This window comes from Meleagris gallopavo, chromosome 7, assembly GCF_905368555.1.
Source record: "Meleagris gallopavo chromosome 7, MGAL_WU_HG_1.1, whole genome shotgun sequence".
NCBI classification, from domain to species: domain Eukaryota; kingdom Metazoa; phylum Chordata; class Aves; order Galliformes; family Phasianidae; genus Meleagris; species Meleagris gallopavo.
In genome coordinates, this window is record NC_139410.1 from 17,778,960 (window position 1) to 17,804,085 (window position 25,126).

General features: G+C 35.5%; 1 protein-coding gene across 2 annotated transcripts in view; it reads right to left on the reverse strand.

Moving 5' to 3' along the window:
- MYO3B (myosin IIIB) overlaps positions 1-25,126 on the reverse strand; it is a 196,765-nt gene that overhangs the window by 88,249 nt on the left and 83,390 nt on the right. For both annotated transcript variants that reach the window (XM_085228887.1, XM_031554299.2), the window contains exons 13-25: positions 13,667-13,763; positions 12,634-12,750; positions 11,741-11,845; positions 9,589-9,672; positions 8,681-8,883; positions 8,187-8,285; positions 7,485-7,599; positions 6,975-7,101; positions 6,623-6,833; positions 5,003-5,150; positions 4,617-4,770; positions 2,828-2,916; positions 1,650-1,779 (exon numbers count right to left, since the gene is read on the reverse strand). In XM_085228887.1, coding sequence (XP_085085013.1) covers positions 1,650-1,779; positions 2,828-2,916; positions 4,617-4,770; positions 5,003-5,150; positions 6,623-6,833; positions 6,975-7,101; positions 7,485-7,599; positions 8,187-8,285; positions 8,681-8,883; positions 9,589-9,672; positions 11,741-11,845; positions 12,634-12,750; positions 13,667-13,763 — 1,679 coding nt within the window. The remainder of the gene's footprint in view (positions 1-1,649; positions 1,780-2,827; positions 2,917-4,616; positions 4,771-5,002; positions 5,151-6,622; positions 6,834-6,974; positions 7,102-7,484; positions 7,600-8,186; positions 8,286-8,680; positions 8,884-9,588; positions 9,673-11,740; positions 11,846-12,633; positions 12,751-13,666; positions 13,764-25,126) is intronic.

Consider the following 25,126-nt stretch of genomic DNA (forward strand, 5'->3'; position numbering starts at 1 on the left):
AGGTATGCTCACCCATAACCTAGACTTGCGAGGTAAACTCCAGAAGAGTGGGTCTCCAGAAGAGATCCTTCCCTACTGGCAGTCAGCTCTTAAATGGGTCTAGGAGAGGTGGAGCCAGGCTCCACCCCTTCCTGCAGCACAGGTGAATTGCCTTCACCTGTGCTCCTGTGGCTGACTCATTGCTTGCCTCAGGTGATTAATTAGAGGTTCAGGCCGTGATTCAGCAGCTCCATACAAGCTCCAAGGTAGAAAGTGGCTGGTAAAGAGGGAGGGGAGGCATATTTGACCCAATGTGAGCTTTCTTTTTAGCTTTGTTTGATCCATCCAGCATAATAAATTCTTTCTACCAGTCTTTACTAGGGACTCAAATGTCAGAAGAAATAGACTCAAAGATTTGTGTTTCCTACTTAGGCAATAAACTATCCTACTCTATCTTAACCTACGTCTCCCTTCGTCTAAGCTTGTCACAGCTGAAAGGAGAAGCAGATTCCTCAGCGGATTCTCACCTCTCAGGGTCCTCTAAAATTGAAATTTGAAGGGAAGTAATCCAGAGCCTTCTAATTACAGCAAAGAACAGATTAGTAGGAATCTATCGTATGTAGAATATAAACAGATATTTTGCTGTCAGTTACACACGTGCAAAGAATGTTGCTATATCTGGGTTACTCCAGATGTTTTTTTTCTATTTAGAAGTTTCAAGATAGATTGAGGGCAATACCAGAGGCTGTGACTGGACTACTGAGTTTCCAGAAATCACAGACAGATATGCTGCACAAGCACTGAACTGTACCTACAGGCTATATACAGCACTACCTACTGCACGTACACTTTTTTCTACCCAGAACATTTTTGGTAGAAATACAACCATCACACTTGTTTATATCATATCAGACCAAAATAATTTTGCAATCTAATACAACACATTTTGATTATTCCTTATTGTTACATCTTTTTCTTATTAATTAAGAAAAAAGACCTTTAAGAACATGGAAAGCATTGACTGACATTTTTAATGTGTACCTTTCTTGTCTTGTTGGCATGTATACTGCATTTATACACGTCAGTAGTATTCTGACAACAATCCATGGAGAAAGCAAATTTTATCTTACTATTTTATTTAGCCACTGATCTGTGCACTTTGAAGTAAGTCACTGTCAACAAGCTTAAGACAAGTGGAATTTATGAAACCTAGCAAGCCAGTATGCATACTTTAAAATCTGGAAGAAACTATTTTATGTACTGCACCAATGAATCTAAACAGATGGATATTATCTCCAAACTAACAACCAACATTACAGGATTTAGAAATTGTAAGAAATGCTACACAAGAATATATCAACTGAACTGAACTTAGCAAAGGACACAGAACAAAAACAGATTCTCATTCTGTTTTCAAAATGAGTTCTTGCCCTAAACACCCTAATCTCCCTTTCTCTGGAACAGCGAATGAATCTTGTCTCCTGGGTTTATGGCAACATACTTTTAAAAAAATATATCAACACTACTATTATTTAACACTTTAGATATCTAGGAAACTTTCAACAGCAGAAAGAGCTGAAAAGCAGAGGTTTGTCCAGAAACAACTAGATTTTCAAAGGAGGAGGTGGCTGAAAATGTTGCAAAGTAAGCAAAGCTGTTGCAGAAAGTACCTGTTTTGGTTAGTGGGCTAGAAAACAGCTGCTGAAGAAGTTTGTTCTCTGAGGTTCTCAGCACCACCACTATGTCAGCAGGAAGAGTATCCCTATTCTTCTCAAGAAATGCGGAGGCATCATACAATACCTAGCATGGGAAACAGAGTCAGATATGTTGCCAAAAAGTGTTCCATAAAAACAACATCTGCAAAGGACTTAAAAGTGTACAGCTAACACATTGTCTTCAACACGTGAACCATTTTAAAAACAAACCAAAACCACTTGCATTAATCACGTCAGTGCAGATCAAATTGGGTTAAATTGGTTTTAGTCATGTTATATTATGGTTTGTCACATCAAACTATGGGATGCATGAAGTAATATAACAGAGATACCTCATTAAAACTTAAGTTGACAGTTTACATGTGAAATAAGAAATGGTTCCCAGGCAGTCAAAATTTATTTATTGCTTGCACCAAACTGATTGGTAACTAGTTCTGTTGTGGGAAAAGGAGTAAGTTTCAGATGTAGCTCACTATCAAGAAGCCTGTTAAACATAGAATAGACTTTACTAATAACTAAATAAAACATTGTTATTTTATTTTCACTTTATTTGTGAATGAAGATTCATGCGCCTCACAAGCATAGCTCATGTTACATGAAACAATTGGACAATCGTTCCCATATAAAGTAATAGGTGAACTGCTGAGAGCAAGGTAGGTGCTGTGGAGTATGGAAAGTCATCTGCGCTAGCAAAAATTACACCATTCAGTCTTTCCAATGATCTCTGTGGGATTTTAAGTTCAATTGCAGACACCGTTACACACTGTCTTTACACAAATATGTATCCGTATATGATCAAACACAGAACGACTGTGGTGTTCACACAATGTTAAAAACTGCATAGCCTGTACTGGTTCCAGAGTTGTTCCTTTAAAAATATCGTAGTGACGGTGTTTCTGGAGCCAGACTTCTTTCAGAACAAAAGGTGGCTTCTGTCCATCTAATTTTTAATAGAGTCCTAAGGATAGGTTCTAGAATGGACTACTTCACACAGAAATTTTATCATAGATTCTTTGTTTCTTAAAACTTTATCATTTTGTCTATTAAAGAGAGGAAAAAGCAATAACTCCGGTTAAAACAGATAATGACTACAAAACTATGACTTTAACTAAATAAAAATCACATGACCTCACCTTTCCAGCATAGTGCTGAATACCAAATGACAATTCCACTCCTTTTGGTCTCCAGAAGTATTTGCATCGTAAATTATCCTCAAATTTATCTAAACATTTGAGAAGTGAAGTTGATAAAAATGAATTACAGTGATTAAGTAAAATCTTGCTCCTAATTAAGGCCTGCTTCTTGCTTGAGAACTCGGAACTACTGTAAGAACATCTATTGTCAGATTACCCAGTAATAATTATACCATCTTAATATTTTCTTCCAAGCTGCTACTACTGGATGGAATAACTCATTCAAAACTAGCCCAGTAAAAAGGTACTTCAGATCCCTGTTCTTGCAGAGTTTTGTGCATCGGAAATAGAGAACAGTGAGAGTTTTATTTATTTTGCTTTCCGAATCATGTTTTAAGTATAAGTCAACATTTTCAGGTTGGGACCATATCCCAATTGCCTTTGTATGCCTATAGGAAAAAAAAAAAAAAGGCTTCTCTCCAAAATTTTTCTGTTTCTTGCAACGTACCTCTGAAGAGCTGACAGAAAAAAGGAACTAGTGCTGATACGGTAAAACTTACTATTGTATTTCCTTATCTGGACATGCAACTAGAGATTCATGACCAGAATCAATTGACAAAATTATCTTTTGCTTTGTGTAGGTCAGTCATTACTACAAAAATACTTTTTTTTCTGATATTATAATCCATTAACATTTTATTTTCTTTCTAATAATTTCCTTTCTATGTTTTTTTTTCTATTAATGTTTATTCGAGTTTGAGAATCCTTGTAATTAATTCAAAAAGAATTAAATTCAGAATTTTGGCAGGTTGCAGGATAGGAGAGGGGGCAGATTTTGTGTTGGGAGAGAGGGAATTAGGGATGGTCTGGCACATATAGAGTGGGCAAAACATCTCAGTTGCTGTCTCCCTGACACTTTCAAAATGCAAGTTCAATATTTGAGATTAACAGTTTCATAGGATCCCCAGGCAGGCTCACAGTTTTAGCACACAAATAAGGATTGGAATGAAACCACAGCATCATTCTTCGGCCTCATTTCAAGTCACAGTCCAGAAGTGAAAAATCTTGTACATATATCATGCAATTTACCAGGCAGTTGTAATTTTTCTCTAAGTGTTTGAATCCCTGCTGCAATGTTTGATTGAACAAACTGAAATTCTGTTACGTACTACAAGGAAAAATGAAGTTCTAGTAAATAAAAGCAGAAAAACATTTTTAAACAAAGCATGCACTATATGTTTTAAAGTTTGTGCCAAATTTGTTAAGACATGCGTAAACTATGCATGAGGGAAGGGAAATATTCAGCCAGATGGCACACAAAAAATAACACACACTTTCTAGTTATGATGAGATAATCTGCAGTGATGTAATATTTTCTAATTGGATAAACATGGGCCTGCAATCCTGGGAGATCTTAGTTTTACTCTCAACACTGATGATAACTCACAGGGTGGTCCTAGACACAAGTTCTGCTATGTCTCAGCTTTTCCTTTAAAATGCTGATAAAAGCCTCTTGATGTACCTCATGTACAGGGACAACACAGAGGTTATTTCCCTAAAACACTGAAAAAACAAGCTCTTGACACAAGATATGTAAAATAACTTCTGCAATATAAAAAACATGTGAAGCATAGAAGCATGGTGAAGCATAATGAAAAACACACTCAAACTGTCAAACAAAATGGCATAGCCTCAATAGGACACTTAGACTAGAAAAGCTTAAGTAAAGATATCACACCAGGCTCTCAAAATACATTAGTTGTTTGCCAGGACTTCTGCTTGCTCATACCAACTAATGTTAGGTCTGTTGCCTGAGGAAATCGACTTTCTTCATCTAGTAGAGAAAGGAGACCCATGGGTTTCTGGAGGAACATATCCAGAAGTGGACGGTTGTCTTCATACTCCACTGTAGCAGCATCAATTCCCTCATTCTGATATTCCATCTACAAAATCAACAAAGTTTTAATATTGAACCACTAGGACATTTATGATGCATAGGAATACTCTATAGGCCCCAGCAACATTATTTACAAAACAACAACAACTATGCTGAAAGATGTGAACATTACATACACTTAAATCCCACAACTATTTTATAGTTTATAATGTATTCCTGAATATAATCTATGGGTCAAGATGACAGATTCAACTAGACTTCATGAGAGCTGAATTTACCTGTTCAAGTGCAAAAATATGTTGATTGAAATAAAACTGGATCTGCTCATTAGCAATATTTATGCACAGCTGTTCAAAGGAATTTCTTGCGAAGTTCTCGAATCCAAATATATCTAGTATACCAACATTCATTCCATTTTCAGTATTGCTGCACGTGAAAAGTCAAACAGAATTCAGTATGGGCAACATCTAGTTACAATCAAAATAAACATGGTAACTAAGATGGCACAATCAATTCAGTTTGCTGCAAAAACAGAGAAGAAAAAGTGTATTTCAATTTATAATAATTTGTGCATTTGTTGAGAATCATTAACACTTTGGGTTTTCCACTTGCCTTTTACAAATTCCCGTGAAGAAGAAAAAGAGAATCACAACTACTTAATAACAGACTTCAGAAATGCATTAAAATAAGTGGTTCCAATAAACACATCCTGAACCAAACCCACTGACAGATCCTCCAGGTAGATGAAAGTTGCCAAGCTCTATTAGCATGTTTTTGCTACACTCAGTCAGCAAGACAATTACCAAATCTGCTGCTGCTATAGCAGGATTATTAAAACACCATGTGTTAGCTTGCAAGATTATATACACTCAGACAACAGTAACCACTGGAAATGCAAGTATGGATCGTGTTTCTCCAGGGTATAAGAAAGTGGAAGTAGGGATCTCCAAGCTATCTCTAAGACAAGAAAAAGTACAACCTATTAACTGGGTGCCTAGGCACAGAATTACATTAATAATGCAATACATAGGTTCATTCACAGGCTGCCTGTACATAACAACACATTATGTCATGCAGACATGCTCTGAAAGGGAGAATGCTATATGCTAAACTTCTCACTTTGGCTCCTGCATAAAACAAAGAGACTCAGCTTACAGTCAGAAATAGCATCTGTTTATATTCAGTGCAATGAAAGGGAACTGGAGGTCTAAAAACTCTCAAGATACCTTTCTCTATCTCAGTGCTGTCAAGGATGAGTGAAATTACCTCTAGTGAAATTCAGAACTAGCATCCTTAAGTTATACTAGCAATAATTATTCCATATTCTATGTCCTACTACTGCACTGTTTTCCTCCTTGCTTTATCCAGTCTCCCAGCATGGAAGCAGGAGCACTGTAGTTAGTAAAAACATTTTTACATCACCTAAGGGGTTCTCTTATTTTTAGAAATCTCTACAGCTGTTTGAAATGAGCAAAGCAACCAGATCATTACCTGACAATGAAAACACCATCAATCTGCATTTACTACAAAATTACAATGACGGAAGTACTGGAAGGACTTTGCAAACATACTAATGTTTTCAGCATACTTCAAATAATTACTGGCCATTGGTACGATTTTAATGCTCTCTACATGCAAAGCATCTTTTTAAAGAATTTTACATAATTTTAATCGTCAATTTCCACTGACTTCAGTAGCTAAATTTCACTCAGTTCTTTGAGAATGTTGGGTTAATGTCCTGGAAACAGAATTCCGTATCACAGCATGAAAGCCATTTTGAAGCCTTAGCCAAAATAAACACAGCATTTCTTCTGCGAAATCAAAAAATATACAAATGGATGAACCCATCAAAGACATATGCACAGTAAATACAAATGATTCAGTGATGTGTAACTTGCCATATATTTTTATCTGGCTGAAGAAGTGTATTAATACGATTTACGATCCAGCTGAAGAGTCTGCCATAAAGCGCTTTAGACATGGCATCTCGCACGTCAGCTGCTTTGTCCACAGTGTTTGTTCGAATAATAGTCTCCCCCCGTGTTACAACACAGTGGGAGGTTAGGGCCTCTTGCAGTTCTTCTGACCCAATACTTAGCAGTGCAGCAGCTGAAAGATAGTGTAGAATATATATATAAATTATGACTGTTCTGAGGACATCACTAGCATAGCCTGTAACCACAAGTTACAGATTCTCACAAATACAGTCCAATGGCATTTGCAGAGTCAATCATGTTAAAATGTAGTTACCATTATCTAAGGCTTCTGGGTTTGGAACTTCACTTTTATCTGTTTGGTGTTGTGAAGAAATGGCAGCAAACTCAATGTTTCCAGTATTTAAGATACCAGTCAGAATTCTGTACACTGAATACACTTCCTGTAAAAATGACAAAAAGCACCCTCAAGGAATCCAATCAAATATGTACATCAAATTTAGTTTATGAAAGAAAAAGGTGAGCATCGGATGGTGATTAAAGTTTGTAGATTGTCCAAAGACCAAGTTCTAATTCAAGGAAGCTGTTATTTACACAGAAAGAAGATTCTATAGAACTGTGAATGGACTTGCCTAACTACAAACTGAGACCTCCTACTAGTCCTGGCTTCCAGGTGTTTGGTTTTACTTTCATAATTCATTTCTGTTATAAGAGAGATTCTGTGGCATGCTGTGTATTCACACAGCCAAATGGCAACCTAAGCACAAGCAGCACTGGAGGTTGTTTTCAGGAAGGTCGACAGTGGTTTAGCAACTGGATATCTTACCTCATCAGTGAATCCTATACTTTTAAAGCAATGCTGAATTGCTTCAAATTGCCTTCCATAGGAATCCTTAGTAACAATATCGTGCATTACTCTTCCAGTTTCATTATCAATGTATCTAAGCAGAGTGAGAGAAAGAAAGCACTAAATAGGTGATAAGTCAGAACAGCCTACAGTGACTATAATGCAACTACATCATTAATTGAAAAAAACATTTATTTTTATTTTAGTGCTAATTCATAAGACATTTTTGTTTCTGTTGCAGTCGCTTTTGCTTATTCTTTGTTAATAATCTGTTCATAGTGTTACTAACATTTTAACCGCATGCTCTCAACCAATTTAGAATCATATAGACCAGGTGCTCTCTAGATACAAATACCAATTAAAAAACACAACTTCAAAACATATTTGGAGTTCCTGAACTGCAAGAAAACACAGGGTAACTGTCCTGATCTGAACGTATGATAAAATATTTATACAGTAATGCTTCTTCCTTCTCCTTAAATGGTTCAAGTTTTTAATACAAATACTGTAATTCCTTATTGTCCATCCTTTTTTTTTTTTTTTTTTCCCCTTGAGAGGACTAAGAAAAGATCCTTCAGGGATACAGGAGGATTACGACAGACTTGAAGAAATCATACAGAAAACAAGATCTGATCAACAGATAATTATAACGAGTAGTTAAAACATGTGACTGATAGTTACCTAGGAGGCTTTTTTTCAGGAAGCCTATATTCAGAAAGTTTCTTCTGATGATAAAGGCCAGCATAAATATAATAAAATATATGGAAATTTTTCTCTCCCCTAGAAAAAAGAAAAGTACGTCTATAAAGTGCATATGTTTATACTTGCAATATCTTGTACAAGGTAAAAGCAAAAGTCTTTATCATGAGCTCATTGAGACAGGTGGCAAATGATCATGACCAATACTAATGGAAGCCCAAAGATAACTATTTCAGCTGTAAAACAGAAAATCCAGATAATCACATTATTTCTAAAAAAATAAAAAAATAAAAATAGAACAGGTCTGGATTTTGGTCCAAAAGAACCAAACTATTCTTGTCATTAATTGTACTGCACAAAGGATTACTGCTTCAGCAGGAGACACCACTGGAAGCACATATATAAGAGTTTTTAGAGAATTAAACAGAGTCTAAACATTACAAAAATGTGAAAGGACAGATGATCAGGGCACCTACACAGCCTGTTTTATAACCCTTGACTTTTCAAGTAGATACTCAGAAATCTTTGCCCCCATTACAGCTCCTGTGGGTGTAAACATCATTTCCAGATATTTTCCGAAGCGACTTGAGTTGTCATTGATGGCAGTGCAGGCATTCCCAAATGCTTCAACCAGAGGATTCACCTGAAGTATTTTCTCACGCAAAGCACGATTATTGGCCTTGACAGAACAGATATAAATCAGAAGGACCATTAAAAGAATATATTGCCTACTCAGAATCCAATCCCTGCTTAAGAAGCATAATATCCCATTATCCCATTCTTATGGAGTTAGATACTCCATTAACCTTCCTATCTATATAATAAAAGCCATACACTGAAGGGGAAAACACCTACAGGTAAGGAAAACCATATTCTTCCTTCTCTGCAATTATTTTACCTCTGAAGCTTCATATAATTTAGTTAAAGCAACAAAGCCACCAAAAACTGAACAAAAAGAATGTTACCTAAGACAACAATCATACTAATACATATACTTGTTAAATTTACACACTTGATTTCCACACTATTTTGCAGTAGTAGCATTACTCATAACATTTAAAAACATAAGATCTTCCAAGATCAGAGCCAAAGCAAGATCTGTTATTTTTTATTGTATACATGAACAATGTTATAGGTCATTAACACTGCAGATTACTACAAGCACTGAACATTTGGAATTTGTCACTTTCTCCTACACTAAATGGCTTGGTGCAGGTCATACTCTAATGGCATGATTCAGTACTTACAAATGCTTGATTACTCTGTCCCTGACTCAAGTGGGTTAATTCACAAGAACCATTTTTAATATTAAACATTTAATAAAGTGGAAACGCTAGGGAGTGGGGAGCATTTATTCATTGTTTTACATGATTGCTAGAAATACCTTTCCCAAGAAGGTCAAATGTTGGACGATCAAATGGGCACTTTCTGTCTTTCCAGCACCACTTTCCCCACTGATGATAATGCACTGAACATACAAACAAAACAGTAAGCGTACAGTTCACCACATGGTCGATAAATAGATTCTCACCTATTTCTGCTCCTATCTGTTACTTAAGGTTTAGTACCAAGACTGTAAAATATCTTAGGAGTCAGATCTCTCAAGTCCTTTCTGAAAGGACTCACCGCAATCATTCCTTTATTCCTTAGATAACTAAAATTGGGGTTTGATGTCCCTTCCGACCTAAGCTATTCTATGATTCTATAAACTGTATTTTGCAATGCCTGTAAGAAATGTGTGCACATGAGAAGGAGTGAGTAAAATTCTAAGCTTTAAGACATAGAAAGGAATGACCTTATCTACAAAGCTAATCCATGCTATGCACATACACAGCCTGTAAAAATCAAAAGATTGCCACAGCTAGTTCACATGACTTAATTATCAGTGCATCTGAGCTCATTTCATTGAGTTCATATAAATTAATGGAAAACCAAGGTAAAGCTGTATTTAATACACTAACCAAAAGTTTGCTCCTGGCACTAAAAACTATCATAAGGTTTGTTGCTGCATAGAGATCATCATGTACATGATGCTGATAGTCAGACTAAAACAACAAACCTAAACATTTCAGAAAAATATGCATATGCTCATAGAGCGATTCTGGGAGAACATGTCCACATTCTTCTTGATTTGGCAGACTGTATAAAACACACAGTATTTTATAGGTTTTCCAAAGGCTTACAAACTCAGGGATTAGCCTGAAGTTACCTAAACTACACAGTAAACATAAAAGATTTTGCTGGGAAAAGAGACAAGGTCTTAGAATACTTGATACAGTGATGACTGATACAGAACTAAGCTTTGTGATATTTTGAAAGGGATAAGACAACATTTTTACACTCCCAGAGAAAGATTATCCATTATTCCGTCTCCAGCCTGGAATATATGGAGGAATTTCAGCTGTTTTTTTTGTTTGTTTGTTCATTTGTTTTGTAACAAATAAAACAGCAATGAATTCATATGTTTGTGTTACCTGAAATTGTCTTAATCTACTTTAACAGAGGAGTCACATACAACACTTTATACAGTTTAAAGCCCGTGAGTTCCTGCATGACTCATGCTAGCCAGAACATGACTTGAGATTCCCTAGAAACGTTAGACCTATAGTCAACAAAGGAAAATACAAGGGAAGGTTGAATGGATAAACAAACAGAATAAATACATTTTTTGTCTAGCTACACCGGGCATCTAGTGCATCTTTAGCTGAAGAACCTGCATAACTTCTCAGTTAATGGAGATAAAAACCATTGCGAGTAGCAAACTATATAAGCTAGCAGGCATGCCTGGATGCCTATGAGTAATTATAGCTATATTTGCATAAAGATTTAGATCTAAATGCAAATTACTTCCTAAGAAGATAGGAAGGATATTTTATATTAAAAATCTACAAAGTTAGCCTTGTCTGCTGATGACAAAATTGATTTTTTCTCCAGATAACAATATGTAATTATTAGGCCCCAATATTCATGTACATACAACACATCATGTTAGAAAGAGTGCAAAATTACAATTTTAAGAATGTAATAAAAAGGAATCTAACTTTTGCAGCAAAATATTTCATTCTCATTAAAATAACTGCAGGATGTGCATACTCATTACATTCCTTCCTTGCTTGTTAAATTGCTTTCTACTTTATGCAACGGAAGAGCAGTTCAAACTTTGTTAACCTGCTGAAGTATTGAGTCCCTTATTTTACACAGGTGTAAATGATTACAATATCTAGAGCAAGACAGGCTAGAATCAAAGTGTATTGCAACAGCCTATGACTGGTGTCAACTGCCAGCACTTCATGGGTGTGCAGGAAGCTATAAGGTTAGGTAACACTTCTATTTAACCTACTTAATCTAGTATATGATCTTTCATGTTGCTATGCCCTCTTCAAAAGTCCCAATTAGATTTTGCTGTTTTTCATATACAGGAATAAAGGGATTACAGAAAAAAAATCTCAAAGCACAACATAACCAAACTTCAGCTATATCATAGCAAAGTGGCACTTTGATTAATGTAAAATCTAAAACAAAATTAATATTTTTACCTGATCTTTGCTGAACGTCACCATACTTTGGTAGGCAGCATCTGCAGAGGCAAATATGTGGGGGGGATTGGATGAGCGCTTCATACCATGGTAAAGCTTGGAGAACTAGATAAAGAAAAAAAACACAACAGTAAAAATACAGAATTTAACTATACACTTAAGATCTGAAAAGGAGAATACTGAGTATCTTCTGCCTGCTACCCCACAAGGTCGGTAGTTGCTTGTTCTACTGCAAAATTCTGACTGAAGAGTGGTAATTCTTGGTACTGCCAATGTTTTTCAACATTTCCTTTACAACATGGTGAGGAGACCTGTATCACAAGGAACAGAATTTCAAACCGAATATCCAGATATTACCAGATATTACCAAAGAAACTGCAAAGATAAAAGAGAAGCTGGAATCTGTTCCTCTGCCTGCAGCCCTGACTTAGGTACCCATGAGACTAAGATTTATAGCTCCACCACTCTTCATAGAGAATTCAGTTGTCTCTATCTTTACAGCATTCAATTCACTGATTTCTTTTAAGCCACAACTGATGGCACAGGACATGTAATAACCAGTCAGAGCAATTGTTTAGAAAGCAACAGACTCAGCATGAGGTAGTTTATACAACTATCTTCTGTTTCCCAGAAGAAAGCCCTAAATGCCAGACAAGAGGAACAGCTGTGGCTGGGGCAATCTTAGCACTCCTGTGGAATTTGTGTCACCAAGCAGAAAGCAATTAAATCAAACAAGACTAAAGTAAAAGTAAAAATAGAGAACAATTTGTAGACATAGTTTTTTGGAGGAAGAAAAGACTGAGGTTTAAACTGCACTCCCATCATGTGAGTATTTTAGCAAGTAGTGTTATTACAAAATGTAAAGAAAATATTGTACTTCGAGTCTCTCTTACCTGTGGAGAGTAAATGTTGAGATTCTGGAAAGGGTTTAAGGCTATCAAAATATCTCCAACATACGTATAAATTTGTAAGTCGGCATAGCGTTTCTGCAGCTGATGTATAATTGTATCCTGAGATTACAAAAAATTTGATTGTTAAGCACTATTTTCCCAGTCAGTGAGATTTTTGTAAATATACTGAGAACATCAATTAAGAGGTTTGTACAATAAATATTACTAATTATTTCTCAAACACCAATATCACAAAATAAATAAAAAAATCAAACTTTTCACTAATGCCATAAAACTAAGTTAAATGGCACATCCTACTACCAGATTAGCTTGTACTTTATTTCATCAGTTCAAGAAGTAAACTTTCTGAAGATAAAATGGCCATACAGATTTGCTTCTGCACTTCACAGTACATTTCCACTTAATTTTTATTTGAACATGAAAAAAGGATAGTAATTTTTTAATGATTAATTTTTTACTAGTAGTAAGAGACTGTTTTAAACAGGATGCTAAAATAATTTGCTCTTATGTATTTTTCTTACTGGCATGCAAGTTAAGGATTGTCAGAAAAATTTTTTACAGATACTCTGCACATAGCTATATATGGTATATATCTATCTATCTATCTATCTATAGATATAATGAAATATGCAGCTGATGTTGTTTTACCATGTTTTACTCAGAGACTGTAGATAGCCTATGTATATTCATCAGTTTTAGAAAAGCCACTTCAATCTACATTTTCATTACCAAACTTTCCATTTTAGGAAATTCAGAAAATATTTTAAACCAGTATCACTCATATTTAACCACTTCCACAGAATAGGATTCACTTCTATTGCTTTTACCTTATTAAATAGATTATTACTAAAGAAATGGTGATAGCAGATAGATTATGAGACAACTCCTTTTCCATGCTGAAACAAAAGCTTCCAAGAAGAAACACTTATCATTATGTTAGAAGAAGCCTGACGAGCAGAAACGGGGAAAATGTAAGGCAGAGAGATTGGAAACTGATGCTCAGAAAATACAGTACCTCATCAAGAACTTCTAGATTTACCAGATCATCATCTTGAGAGTACTTGTCAGCACCATCCACATGGTAGGGTCTTCTGGTATGTATTCGTTCATGCCTGGAAGTTTAACAGAGCACCAGTGTTATAAAACTTTATTGAATACAGCTAACAATGAGGCAACAGAAAGTCATAGGTGAGTTTCTGCCACACAGAAAACTTAGGTATGCTCTCTGAAATTTCTATTTGTTTATTCTTTCATAAATGCAATATATCAGCTTGCTGTGCAATCCCTCTTTTCTAACTCAGTATATACAATTCTGATCTATTTATCAGTGTTCATAGATGAAGATCTATTTGTAGACTTACTACTTCACACTCATGCAGAAAAGTATTAAAAAAATCTCATTTTCCTTCTTCTAAGTTAATAAATCACCACTCTGTTCAATTAAATCTTTATCCTATGTAGCCAGTCTGTAGTTTTGCTATCTAATGAAGTTATAAGAAGTAATAAGTAGAATAAAATCCTCCTGTACCTTTGTGTACAACAAGGTGCTTCCCCAGATGACCCTAGAACTGTTCCAGAACATTTTTGAACCACAGCTGCCATCAGATTCTAAATTGTGTGGATGTGCAGTCAGCTTGTCCTCAGAGATTTAAGCCACACAATAAGTAGCAGAGACAAACTGTCACATAACCCCTTTATAATCAGATTATACTGAAGGAATCTTTGAAAATGCTGCGTATATATTTTTAAAGTGTCTATATTGTTGAAACAGGGACAAATCAAGAGGTTGTAACATGTTTTCCATGAAGGGGGTTAAATATGAGTGCTGTAAGCACAAGTAGGCTTTTCTTTACAACAAACATAATCAAAGCATAGTAGAAGGACACCCACCGAGACACAGTCTGCATCCTGCTGAGTAACATTTAGCATTGATCCTCAATGACAGTCCTGACAGACTGTTTCTACATTAGTTGCCACGTAGAAAGTAGGAATCACATGATCATACATCCAGAAACAATGCTAAATATTAGATCAAAGAATAACAGAATGATACTGTGATGTGGCAGAAAATACTCTCTAACTGTGATGTTGAAGGTTAAGATGAAAATGTAGCAGGTCTTTTTTTCTTTAATCTTATCATCACACACTCATGGAATTGTTTAAAAAATGAGCATTTGTTCTTTTATGTGCATTTCTACATTTGAACTTAGATTTCACTCAATAAATAGACTGTTTTCATAGCCAAGAGCTATTATAGCATCATGTACAAAAGAGTTATTGCTTGGAAAGTGTCTAAGAAATAGGAAAGTGAAAAGCGTTATGTATTTACTAATAATTGTGAGCTATACTTAAAGATCCTCATTACCTACGTCCATTTTTATTCATGTTTTTTTTATTTTCTTTGGTTACTCCATGAGTTCTGGATAACTATTCTATAATAGTTTATTTGAATTTTAATTAAATAAAACAATGCATGCTGTTTTGTCAGCTAAAAAATAAAATACAAGCATTGCTAACAGCCCCACTTATATTTTACATCCTACATTTCCAAATACAAATGGTTGTCTCCTTGATGTACATATGAAGAAATGAAGGAAGAAGAACACAGAAGATCTATTAAAAAAAAAAAAAATACAGTGCCCAATTAAAGTGGGCAATGAAAGTAGTGTGAATTTGTTCAAAGTTCCATTCAGTTAATTCTTCCATTTTCAGATTTTTGTTCGGTGCTTACCATATTCAAAAACATTATGCTTTGCTGACAAGCTAGAACTTCATGCAAGTGGGACTGTATGTAAGTGGCCTAACATACTACTGTTTTTCTAATTGTTGTTTCAATTTTAAAAAAGAATTCAACCTCTTATTTTGCAACTGAGAAAAATTCTGTTGTAAATAATGCAAACTATTTAGAGATGGAAGCAACTGTCAGTCCAAAAATGAAGGAAATATTTTAACAGTTGCTTGTGTTCATAACCAAAATATTAAATTGCAACAAGTTGCAAGTATGGATTTCTCTAACAGAGGTGTAGGGATGTAGGGAGGAGGGGTGCATTTAAACCTAAGCATCTCTAATTGCACAATGGCTTTGCAAACTAATCTGTTATCTGATTGTGTATTAAACTCCTGCTGTTTGTTCTCCTTAGTGATAAACAAATCAATTCTGTTATTGGAAAGGTGTTGTGTTTTTGTTGTTGTTGTTTGTTTGTTTTTTTAACTCTATGTAAATAAAAATTAAGGAAACTAGCCTAGTCAAATATGTAAAACAGATACATTTGTGCACACACTTCTTTAGGCTTAACTCATTTTCCTAAGAACATGATTAGGAAGAGGATTTTAGGAATAAAGCATCACATTAGCTTCAAATCTCCTGCTGGCCTCATCAGTTTTCTATTGGTCCTAAGACCCACTGATACATTGACAGTGAAAAGGAGGAATACAGACAGTAAACTTTTATTATTTTCACAATTGTACATCAGAGGCATACTCTGCGTTAAAGTATTTTGGAACAATTATTTCTTAGAAAGCACAAAGAAACACTTTTAAGTGGGGAAATGATTGTAGTTTTGGGATATTTTTTTTTTCAACAGTGCAAATGATCAGCCTTTTTTCAATTACTCTTAGAATCACAGAATGGCTTAGGTCAGAAGGGACCTTAAAATCATCTAGTTCCAATCCCTTTGCCATGGGCAAATTCTAAGTAAAAAGAGAACTGAAGGTATTACGTTCCAGGAATGTTCTAAGTCATATCTTGTAGGATGTATTCCCTTCATCGCAAAAGTGCTGTAAAGGGCTATTCACTCAAGGCACTTGTAAAATATAGGAATTTATTCTAGAATTCTAGTGATGAGCACTTGAAAAAGTTTCTGTCCTCCTAAGCATTTTCCCTTTGCCTTTTTATCAGGAAATAAGAGCTAGAAAGGAGAAACATTTGGAGGAGGAGCAAGCAGGAAGTAGTGCTACTCCTACTAGATATCAGTTGTAGTAATAGAAGTGCACTGTACATAACTATATGCTAATACCTTGCAATCAAGCTGATGGTGGGGAAGGAAAAACAAGATGGACTACAGATGCTTCTAGATTGAAAAATCACTTCGCTGGCAGGTCCAGTCTGGGAAAGAAATTAGACTAGATCATGAATGTTAGTGTTTATTGGCAAATCTCGCAGTTCCAAGCTCTTCCCTTTCTACCCCTAACATTCTTTTCTAACAGTGCTTTTATTTTGCATCTTTTTGCTGTTAAGTATTTGTTTATTGTTTTCCTAAGATTTATGTGGAAAAACTGTTTCTATACTAGCTCTTCTTTACATTATTGCTGATTTTAAAATGAGTCACACCCAAATTGAGATTAAAAAAACAAACAACAACTCAACACAGTGAGTACCAAAAAACAGCGGTGAATGTGCAGCTGTCATGCAGAGAAGCACAGCCTATTCCTTGTGCATTGCAGAGAATAAATCTTGCTCCTGTACAGTAAGTTTCAGCCTGGAGTAAGTTGCTGAACTAAGGTCAGAATAGAAAGACTGACACAGCCTTAGTTACTCAGTATAAATGCTGTAGCTATAACAAACATCCATGTAAACTCCAGAAAAAAAGTGGTATTCTGTAGACAGATCAAGGACTGATTTTGAGGACCATGACTACTTTGATTTTTCTTTTTCCCAAAGTTTTCAACTCAGTCATCTGATATCCATACAGACGAAGGCTTGAAGTATTGCATTTGCCACATTAAATCCTGTGTGTACAGCATTTTACAATCAGAGGAGTATTTCTGGTCCTGTTTCTCTTGTTTTCTCAGTCCAAAGGAAATTACTGACTGAATGCAATTGAGTTCATTGCAATTAATTGCTTTCAAGCCTAAATGTGAACTGGCAGAGAAGCTAGATAACTAGTTTTACTTCCTTGGATGGACTGCAGCAGCAGTGACCAGCTGGTGAAGCTGCTAACCATCAGTCACATCCTCTAATATGTAACAAAGTATCCTGAAATCTACCTGCCTTTCCCAGACAACTACATGTTTAGCTTCCTTATTTGAGGTCTTTCCTGCCCCAACTTCCCCCTCATTTTTTTCCAATTCACTTCCTTTTTTCAGGCTTCTTTAAGTTTGATTCTTCCTGATGTATACATTTTTGCATCTCCTTTAAAATGCAAGGATCTGTGGCTGTCCCATATAACAGTGACACACTGACCAACATGACCCAGGATAGTGAACTCTTTATTGTCTACAGTGTACTTGTTAAAAAAGATCTTATCTACCCCAACAGTGGAATTCTTTCATTATTTAAAAAACTGAAACAAGAGATTAGTAAAAGACATCTTCTTGCTTGCTTCTATAAGAAGCTTATTTATAGAGGAACATAAGCTACCCACACTGAAGAAAAACATCTGAGAGAAGAGAAAGCCATGTCTGAAGTTGGCCTCTTCAAAGCTGCTGATAATTGGGAAGCGGCCGTATTAAACCATATTACCAAAACCATTTGATACATCATCTGCATTAGATTTCAAACATACAATCACTTATAGGAATTTCAGGCCAGGAGTTATTAATCACTTGTGGAAATATAAAAGACCATATCTGTGCTCAGCTTCAGCTCCATGGCATTTGGTAGAGAGGGATAACAAAATGAAGGTAAATGACAGCTAATAATTAGATATATTTTTTAACTGAAAATTATTATAAACTTATCTGCTATTTTGTATAGTTGTTCCACATTAACTGTCCCTAAAGAACAAAAGAGACAATCTGCACCTGTGCTAAAAATATTATCAATCATAATATAATATTCATAGTCTAAGATGAAAAATCCTACAATCAATCCTCCAAAGATCCATTACCTCATTTTCAGACCTCCATGTAACAGTTTTCAATAGTAAGAGTTGCTAAAATTTTGAAAGATAGCTTGTAAGAACAGGAAAACTTTCAGAATGTATTCTGTAAATATCCTTCCTCTCCGCTTGTAATTCTAAGCTTCTAATCATGTATTTTCCTTCCTGATGTTCTCTTTCTCTACCAAAGTCAAAAGGCATTTAAGACAGCTATGGTTACATTTGAATTCTTCCATCTCACAAACTGTTGGTATTTTGCTTTTTTAGATTTTCATGTGATTGCTATACTGCAGTGAACATTAAGATTGTTTGTAAATCAGTAACTTCTTAATGGTTGTAAATTCAAAGAAAAAATACAGACCATTTCCATTAATTCCGTCTCCTTTTGCTGATGGTCAGCAAACATTTTTCAAACATTCAGTTAAATGTTAAAAATTCTCCAGTTTTCTACTACTTCTACTCATGAGTCACTAAAATATTTAATATTTACAATTTGGAATTTGTATCTCATTTGGAATTTATATTTACAATGGAATGAAATGGAATGTTTACTTTTATTTTTTTAGAAAGGTCTTTCTATAGGATTCAAGACTTTATCTTCTTAATATGTACTAAGTTTCCCTTTTAAATGCTTCCATTGCAAGCTCTATGGTGTTTTAAAATATTACTTATGGAACGTTTTACACTCCCTTACTTAAAAGGCCTCTGAAATGCTGAAATTTATTTTTCCACATTTTTAAACACTGAACCAGCTGCCAGCTTTACTAGGTTTGGATTAAATCCTGAGAAGCACAAAAAGATAAGGGATAATATTTTACTTTGTTTGGAAATAAACTCCAGAAAACAAGTCCATTTTTTGCAGCGCATTTTGCCAATGTAGTTAGCACAAAGAGTCATTTAACATTTAGGAATACCAGGAAAGAGACTAAACCCCTTCTAGCTACCTCCTTCAGCAGGTTGGCAGTCAGCCCAGTTGCTAGAATTGCTTGTGCTATGAATCAAAAAGGCAACTGATCCTAACAAATGAGTTCAAAAGTCTGAAAGACATCTGGAAAGTGAGCAGTTCTCTCTTACTGTCTCCCTTAATGGATTATCTAACACATCAAAATACTGTTTAACAAAAATACAATCTACACAGTGCAAATGTTTACTGCTGATTGACAATTAACAATATCTGTAATCTAATGTATATTTACTTAGAGTCTTCCCATGCTGGGGCAAAAGGAATGTCAGGACAAAACAATTAGAGCTTCAAGTGTTATGCATGTTTCTCTTTGTTAATAGGTTTACAGCGACCAAAGCTATGGTAGTGTTTCATATAACAAGTCAAAGATAAAACTCTTGTCTCAGATAAACTATTATTTATTTTTATAGGAATAACACATGAAGTAAAGTTATCTACTGCAACTTCATAAACAGAGAAGCAGGGATATATCGAGGGAAAATGACAGAACAGACATTACTTAGAGAGAGAATGAGGAATAAAGCGATCATTTCAATCCTATAGCATGATAATAATTCAGTGAGTGCCTAACCATTCTTGATATTTTCCTAATACACAGTTACGTGCATCTCTATCTTGAATAGCTTATCCTTAGAACGCAGCAAGATACGCATGCACTTGTGTGTGCTTCTCTACTTTGATAAAACAGAATTAACCACAAAGACTTTATTAATCCTTATTTATTGTTACTAAATCTTAAACTTTTTTTTTATTACTCTGCTTATGACTTCTGACGAAGGTTTGCAAATTCTGTTATCCATATCTTACTGTAACTCAATTTACTGCTATACGAGGTACAAGTCTTCAGGAACCAATCACATCTCTTGTGCTTGCAATGTTATTATGCACATGAGGACACTGTTTGAATAACCTGAAAGCATTTCACAGTATTCATGTAAGTCCAGGACAGGAAAAAAAAAAAAAAGAGAATAAATAAAAAAAAAAGCAGGCAAAAATCACCTCCTGTGATTTTAAGAAATGCTTCCTTCCAAGATACAACTACATACTGATGGCATTAAGAATGCTCTGGCTCCCAAAATGTGCAGGAAATCAAAATCCATGCATTAAAAAGCAGTCGTATTTCACGTCAGAAGAAAACAGGAAAGAAAATTTTCACCTTGCTGGAGGAAATTATGTAGGAAGCAATGTTCTGATATACTAACCTCTTCACTTTTTAGGAATTGAGAAACTCATAAAATAGAATTGACTATGTAACACTGGATATAATTCTAAAAATAAAACTTCATATATCTGCTTCTGTGGCATTTCTATATAATTAAAAATATTACTTTTCATTACTATATTACTTAACTATATAACATATAATTGCTAGATCATTTTCATACTATATTAATTAACTTTGATGATCAAGTATTGTTAGAAACTGGTCAAAACAAACAATTTTTTTTTTAACAAACTTAATTTATAAAAGGGTTATGAAGATGTGACACAGGACCGTCACAGCTTTCCCTCCTGAGAGTATTAGAAAGATGCACTGCAAATTGGAGCACTGCTACTGAAGTTTCAGCTTGGCCCAAGATGATGGCAAAACTAAATGTTTTCAGTCTAAAAGATAACCACAGTTAATCATAAAAAAGAAGAAACTTGTTCCTCATTATGCGAGTGGAAGAAGCCCATCCTTATTTTTCTGAAATACAGTGCCTGCTTTCATAGAAATAGGACATATCCACATCTTACTGATAAGAATAGTTCAGGGGAAAATATAGGTGGTGGAAATGTTTCAAAAAATCTTTTTCATTAACATAGCAGGAGCAAGAGTCAGTGCTGTTTTTTATTTTAAAAAGATATACCTTACATTAGCTTAATTTTTTTAAATTATTAATTTCCCACCTAAACAAAACAGAGCATGAAACTCTAGAAAGTTACCTAATGGCAAAGAGATATGGCAAAACATTTTATCAGAAAAAAAAATCTGATGATGGCAACAGAAGTGTACATTTAGAAGGCTATTCTGTGCTCAGCAGAGACCCTCAAGTTCTAATATATGAAGATCTGTGCCAAATTTAATCTTAACTATTCTGTGCTCAATGAAGTTTGTAAATTAAGTATGAAAGAAACTGAATTGAGAAGTTTCAGGCCGTGACTCCAGAAGTCATGCCAGACAATTCTGCTGAATGGTGACAGCTTCTTTCTACCTCTCTTATCCCTTATTCCTGGTCACTTGAGATAATCCCTTTTCTACTTCAACTAAATTAGCTGAGGAACCCTTCTCTGCAGTCACTAACACAGTAGAAAATCATCCGTGTGTTTCTGCTGGCTTAATTTTTTGTTCTACTTTAGAAGCTCTGATCCAGGAGATTTTGACGACCATTGGAGCTGAAATGAAAAGAGGATCAGGAGGTTGTTCCTGGAGCTGCAGTAAAATGGAAGAAGTAGGACAGTTCTTCCCTTTTTAGTAGCAGTGAACTGCTATAACAGCTCCCCACATTTCTCCATCAAATCTTTAGAACACTTGAGAAATGTGAGCTACAATCTAAAACTCTTTGCCAAAGAATTTTTGCCAATTCCCCTTTCTGAGTGCTGTAGTTTTCCTTGCTCTCTTGCACCAGCTTCATCACTTCTACAAACCCTCAGTGAGTCAAACAGACTCAGCAAAACAGAAGAAAAGCAGTCCTGATTTTCTTTGCTTTTGCCAGGTTGGCTTTCTCTGCTCATTTTGTGAACTCAGTCAACTCCCTGAGACATCAGACAAGCCCAATGGCTACTGGAAAGTAGGACTTGACAATGACCTGAGCACATTTGTGGACTCATGTTTCGAGTTAAAATCACTAATGCATTTCAGAACAGATCTTTGGCTACAGTGTCATATAGCAATGGGAAGTAAATTCACAGTGCTGATAGAGGTTTCCTTAGAGCAGACAGAATTGCCTCTTTAACATAAACTACTACCCTTATAAGATGTTCCAGGCCAAAATGAGCAAGTCTGTGCTAGGAGAGATTCAAATGAGATTAACACAGATCTATGACGCACTCAATACATCCTAAAGCTTCCTGGTAAGTATAATCACTTAGAGTTCAGACTAAAACATCATACCAGCACTCTGATGCCAGTGCACTGTGGATTGGGAAATAAACCTATCCAGACCTGTCTGGGAACTGGAATGTGGATTAGAAATGCCTCTCTACCTCCTTTCACTGCATTAACTAGATCTTGTGTTTAGGTGCCAGCTTAGACCTTTATGCACATATTGTTTCAAACAGTTAATAATAAAATTCTTAAAAATGCCTTCAAGGGCTATTTGTCTCTAGTAGTGTGTTGTGACAAAATTCAAATGAATTATTATACTTCTATTAATATAATTAAGAATAAATGAGTCAAAGCTAGTAAGCCAACTGGATGCTCAGATTAGACCCAGTTACACGCTTACTGCAACCACACCTTTGCATATAGCGTGGCAACGCCACAAAAGTAACCGCCAGTTAAACAGCCTGAACATGAACATCACTTGGCAAGGGAAAAGTGATTATATTCCCTATGTGCTCAAACCTTTCCTCACAGATAATGGTGTGGTTAGAAAAGGTGGATTGCACCAACTTAACCGAAAGATTTAGTCCCTTTTGTACCTGCCATGAGCCACCTCTCCTTCCCAAGCTTAACCAGCTCCATATACTTAGCAGATCAATAATGCAAGTGACATTTTCTGCAGGTTTACTACACCAAACCAGGGAGACTCACCAAAGAATCATGTGAATACCAGAGCCCAGATTAGGCAAGGAGTGGTACTGCCCAGCTGAAAGTGAAGCTGCAGAAATAAGTCAAAGACGAAATACGAGGGGAACCACTCCTGTCAGTGGTAAGGAGCTGTTAAATCAGCTCGGCACATCTGGTCTAACCACATCATAAGCTTCATTTTCGTTCTCCTGATTTCATCTAGTACTCATTGGTATTTTTTCCCTCAATATCCCTGCCCCCATCTCCTTCACAGATTGTGGAAAAATAACATGAATTATAGTCAAGCATAGTCCTTCATTATCTCTAAACCAGTAATACTGAATTACTAGCCTTCAGTCTTGCTCTCTGCAAACGATCTTAAGTGATGTCCCAAAATAGACATAACTGGGATGGTTCAACTGGAAAGAGAATCCTATAAATAAATTTTTAAAAGCACCACAACTGCTGAGTCAGTAAAGCATCAAAAGATATAGAGTGCTCTGATGTTGGAAGACTTTCATGTGAGACGAAACCCAGACACCTCCTGATCAGTTGTCATCACTGCTGACCCCCTGACTTCCCTCACAGTAGAAGTGCTGTTAACATCAGCGCCCTGACGATTTTCTAGGTTCTGGAAATTTTCAGCATGCACTCTGTGAGATATATGCTGTATAAATGAAAGAAAATATTCTTTAACTCATCTTTTAAGTAACTGATCTGTAGTGTTGCTATGTTTCTAAAAAAGGCATCTACTTTTCTTTATCTCTCAGCACTAGGGAATTAATGCACATTTTACTCAACCTGTCATGTGTACACCAATAAACAGAAAAAGAGTATGCACATATACCCAGTGGTATAATAGAAATGTTTCAGTCAGCCTGGGTTTTAAACGGCCTTTTTACTTTGAAATGGTGATTATACACTCAGATCGCTTCTAGAGATCACCAGAAATGATTGCCAGTAAACTATTTTAAAGCACCACCTGGTCATGTGTTCTTCTGCATGTCAGATTCTGCATTGAAAATTAATTTATAAAGGCATTACAGAATTTTTAAGGCTTTTCACTGCTACTATTTTTCCTAGAGGATAAATCTTTCTATTACAGAGATTATGAGATGACTGTGCATAAGCCTTTGGGGAATATTATAATTAGATGGAGATTGATTCTCTTGTAATAATCTTTTGTTTATAGTCCAACATTAACTGGCTGGTAGCAAGTACCTACTTAAAATTTAGAACTTTCCTACTTCTGGGAGTATAAAACTGCTATTTTCGGACCTGCAGTTTAGTGTAGGGCTTTACAACAGGAACATTCAGCAACAAGGCAGGTAGCATTACAGAACACTTGTTAACATAAGAAAAAGATTTCAGATGCTTCTAGTCTTCAAAATCCTAATTATTTAAAATTTATTCTTTATTTACTAAATTGCTCCTTAGAATACACAAAAAAAGGTTGATTTTTACCGTTGGAAATGTTATAAGATTCTGCAAAACAGAACACAGACTTGGTCTTTTGCATGGATATGATTTTCCAGTCTTACTAAATTTTGCCCTAGTTTGATCAAGTCACAAATAGTGGGAAAAATCAGTTCTTCACCGTTCAGAACAATATGTCGTATATTTCAATGCTGGAGCATACTAAATTTTTGTCCTTACTCTCTGTCTTAATCAAAGTGGGCCAGTGCTTCAAAATAAAAAATAAATAAATAAATAAATAAATTAAGGAACTAGCAATGGAGTTGTAGTATAAAATTACAGTGATCCAAAAAAATCAGAAAGACATTCTATTTTCTTCTATTAGGGAAGGCTAAGAGAGCTGGGACTTTTCAGCCTAAAGAAGGCTAACTGCAAACTTCATTAATGAATACAAATACCTGAAGGGAGGGTAGAAAGAAGATGGAGCCAGACTTTTCAGTGGTGCCTAGTGGCAGGACAAGGGGCAATGAAACCTGAAACACAAGAGGGTCCAGGTGAACATCA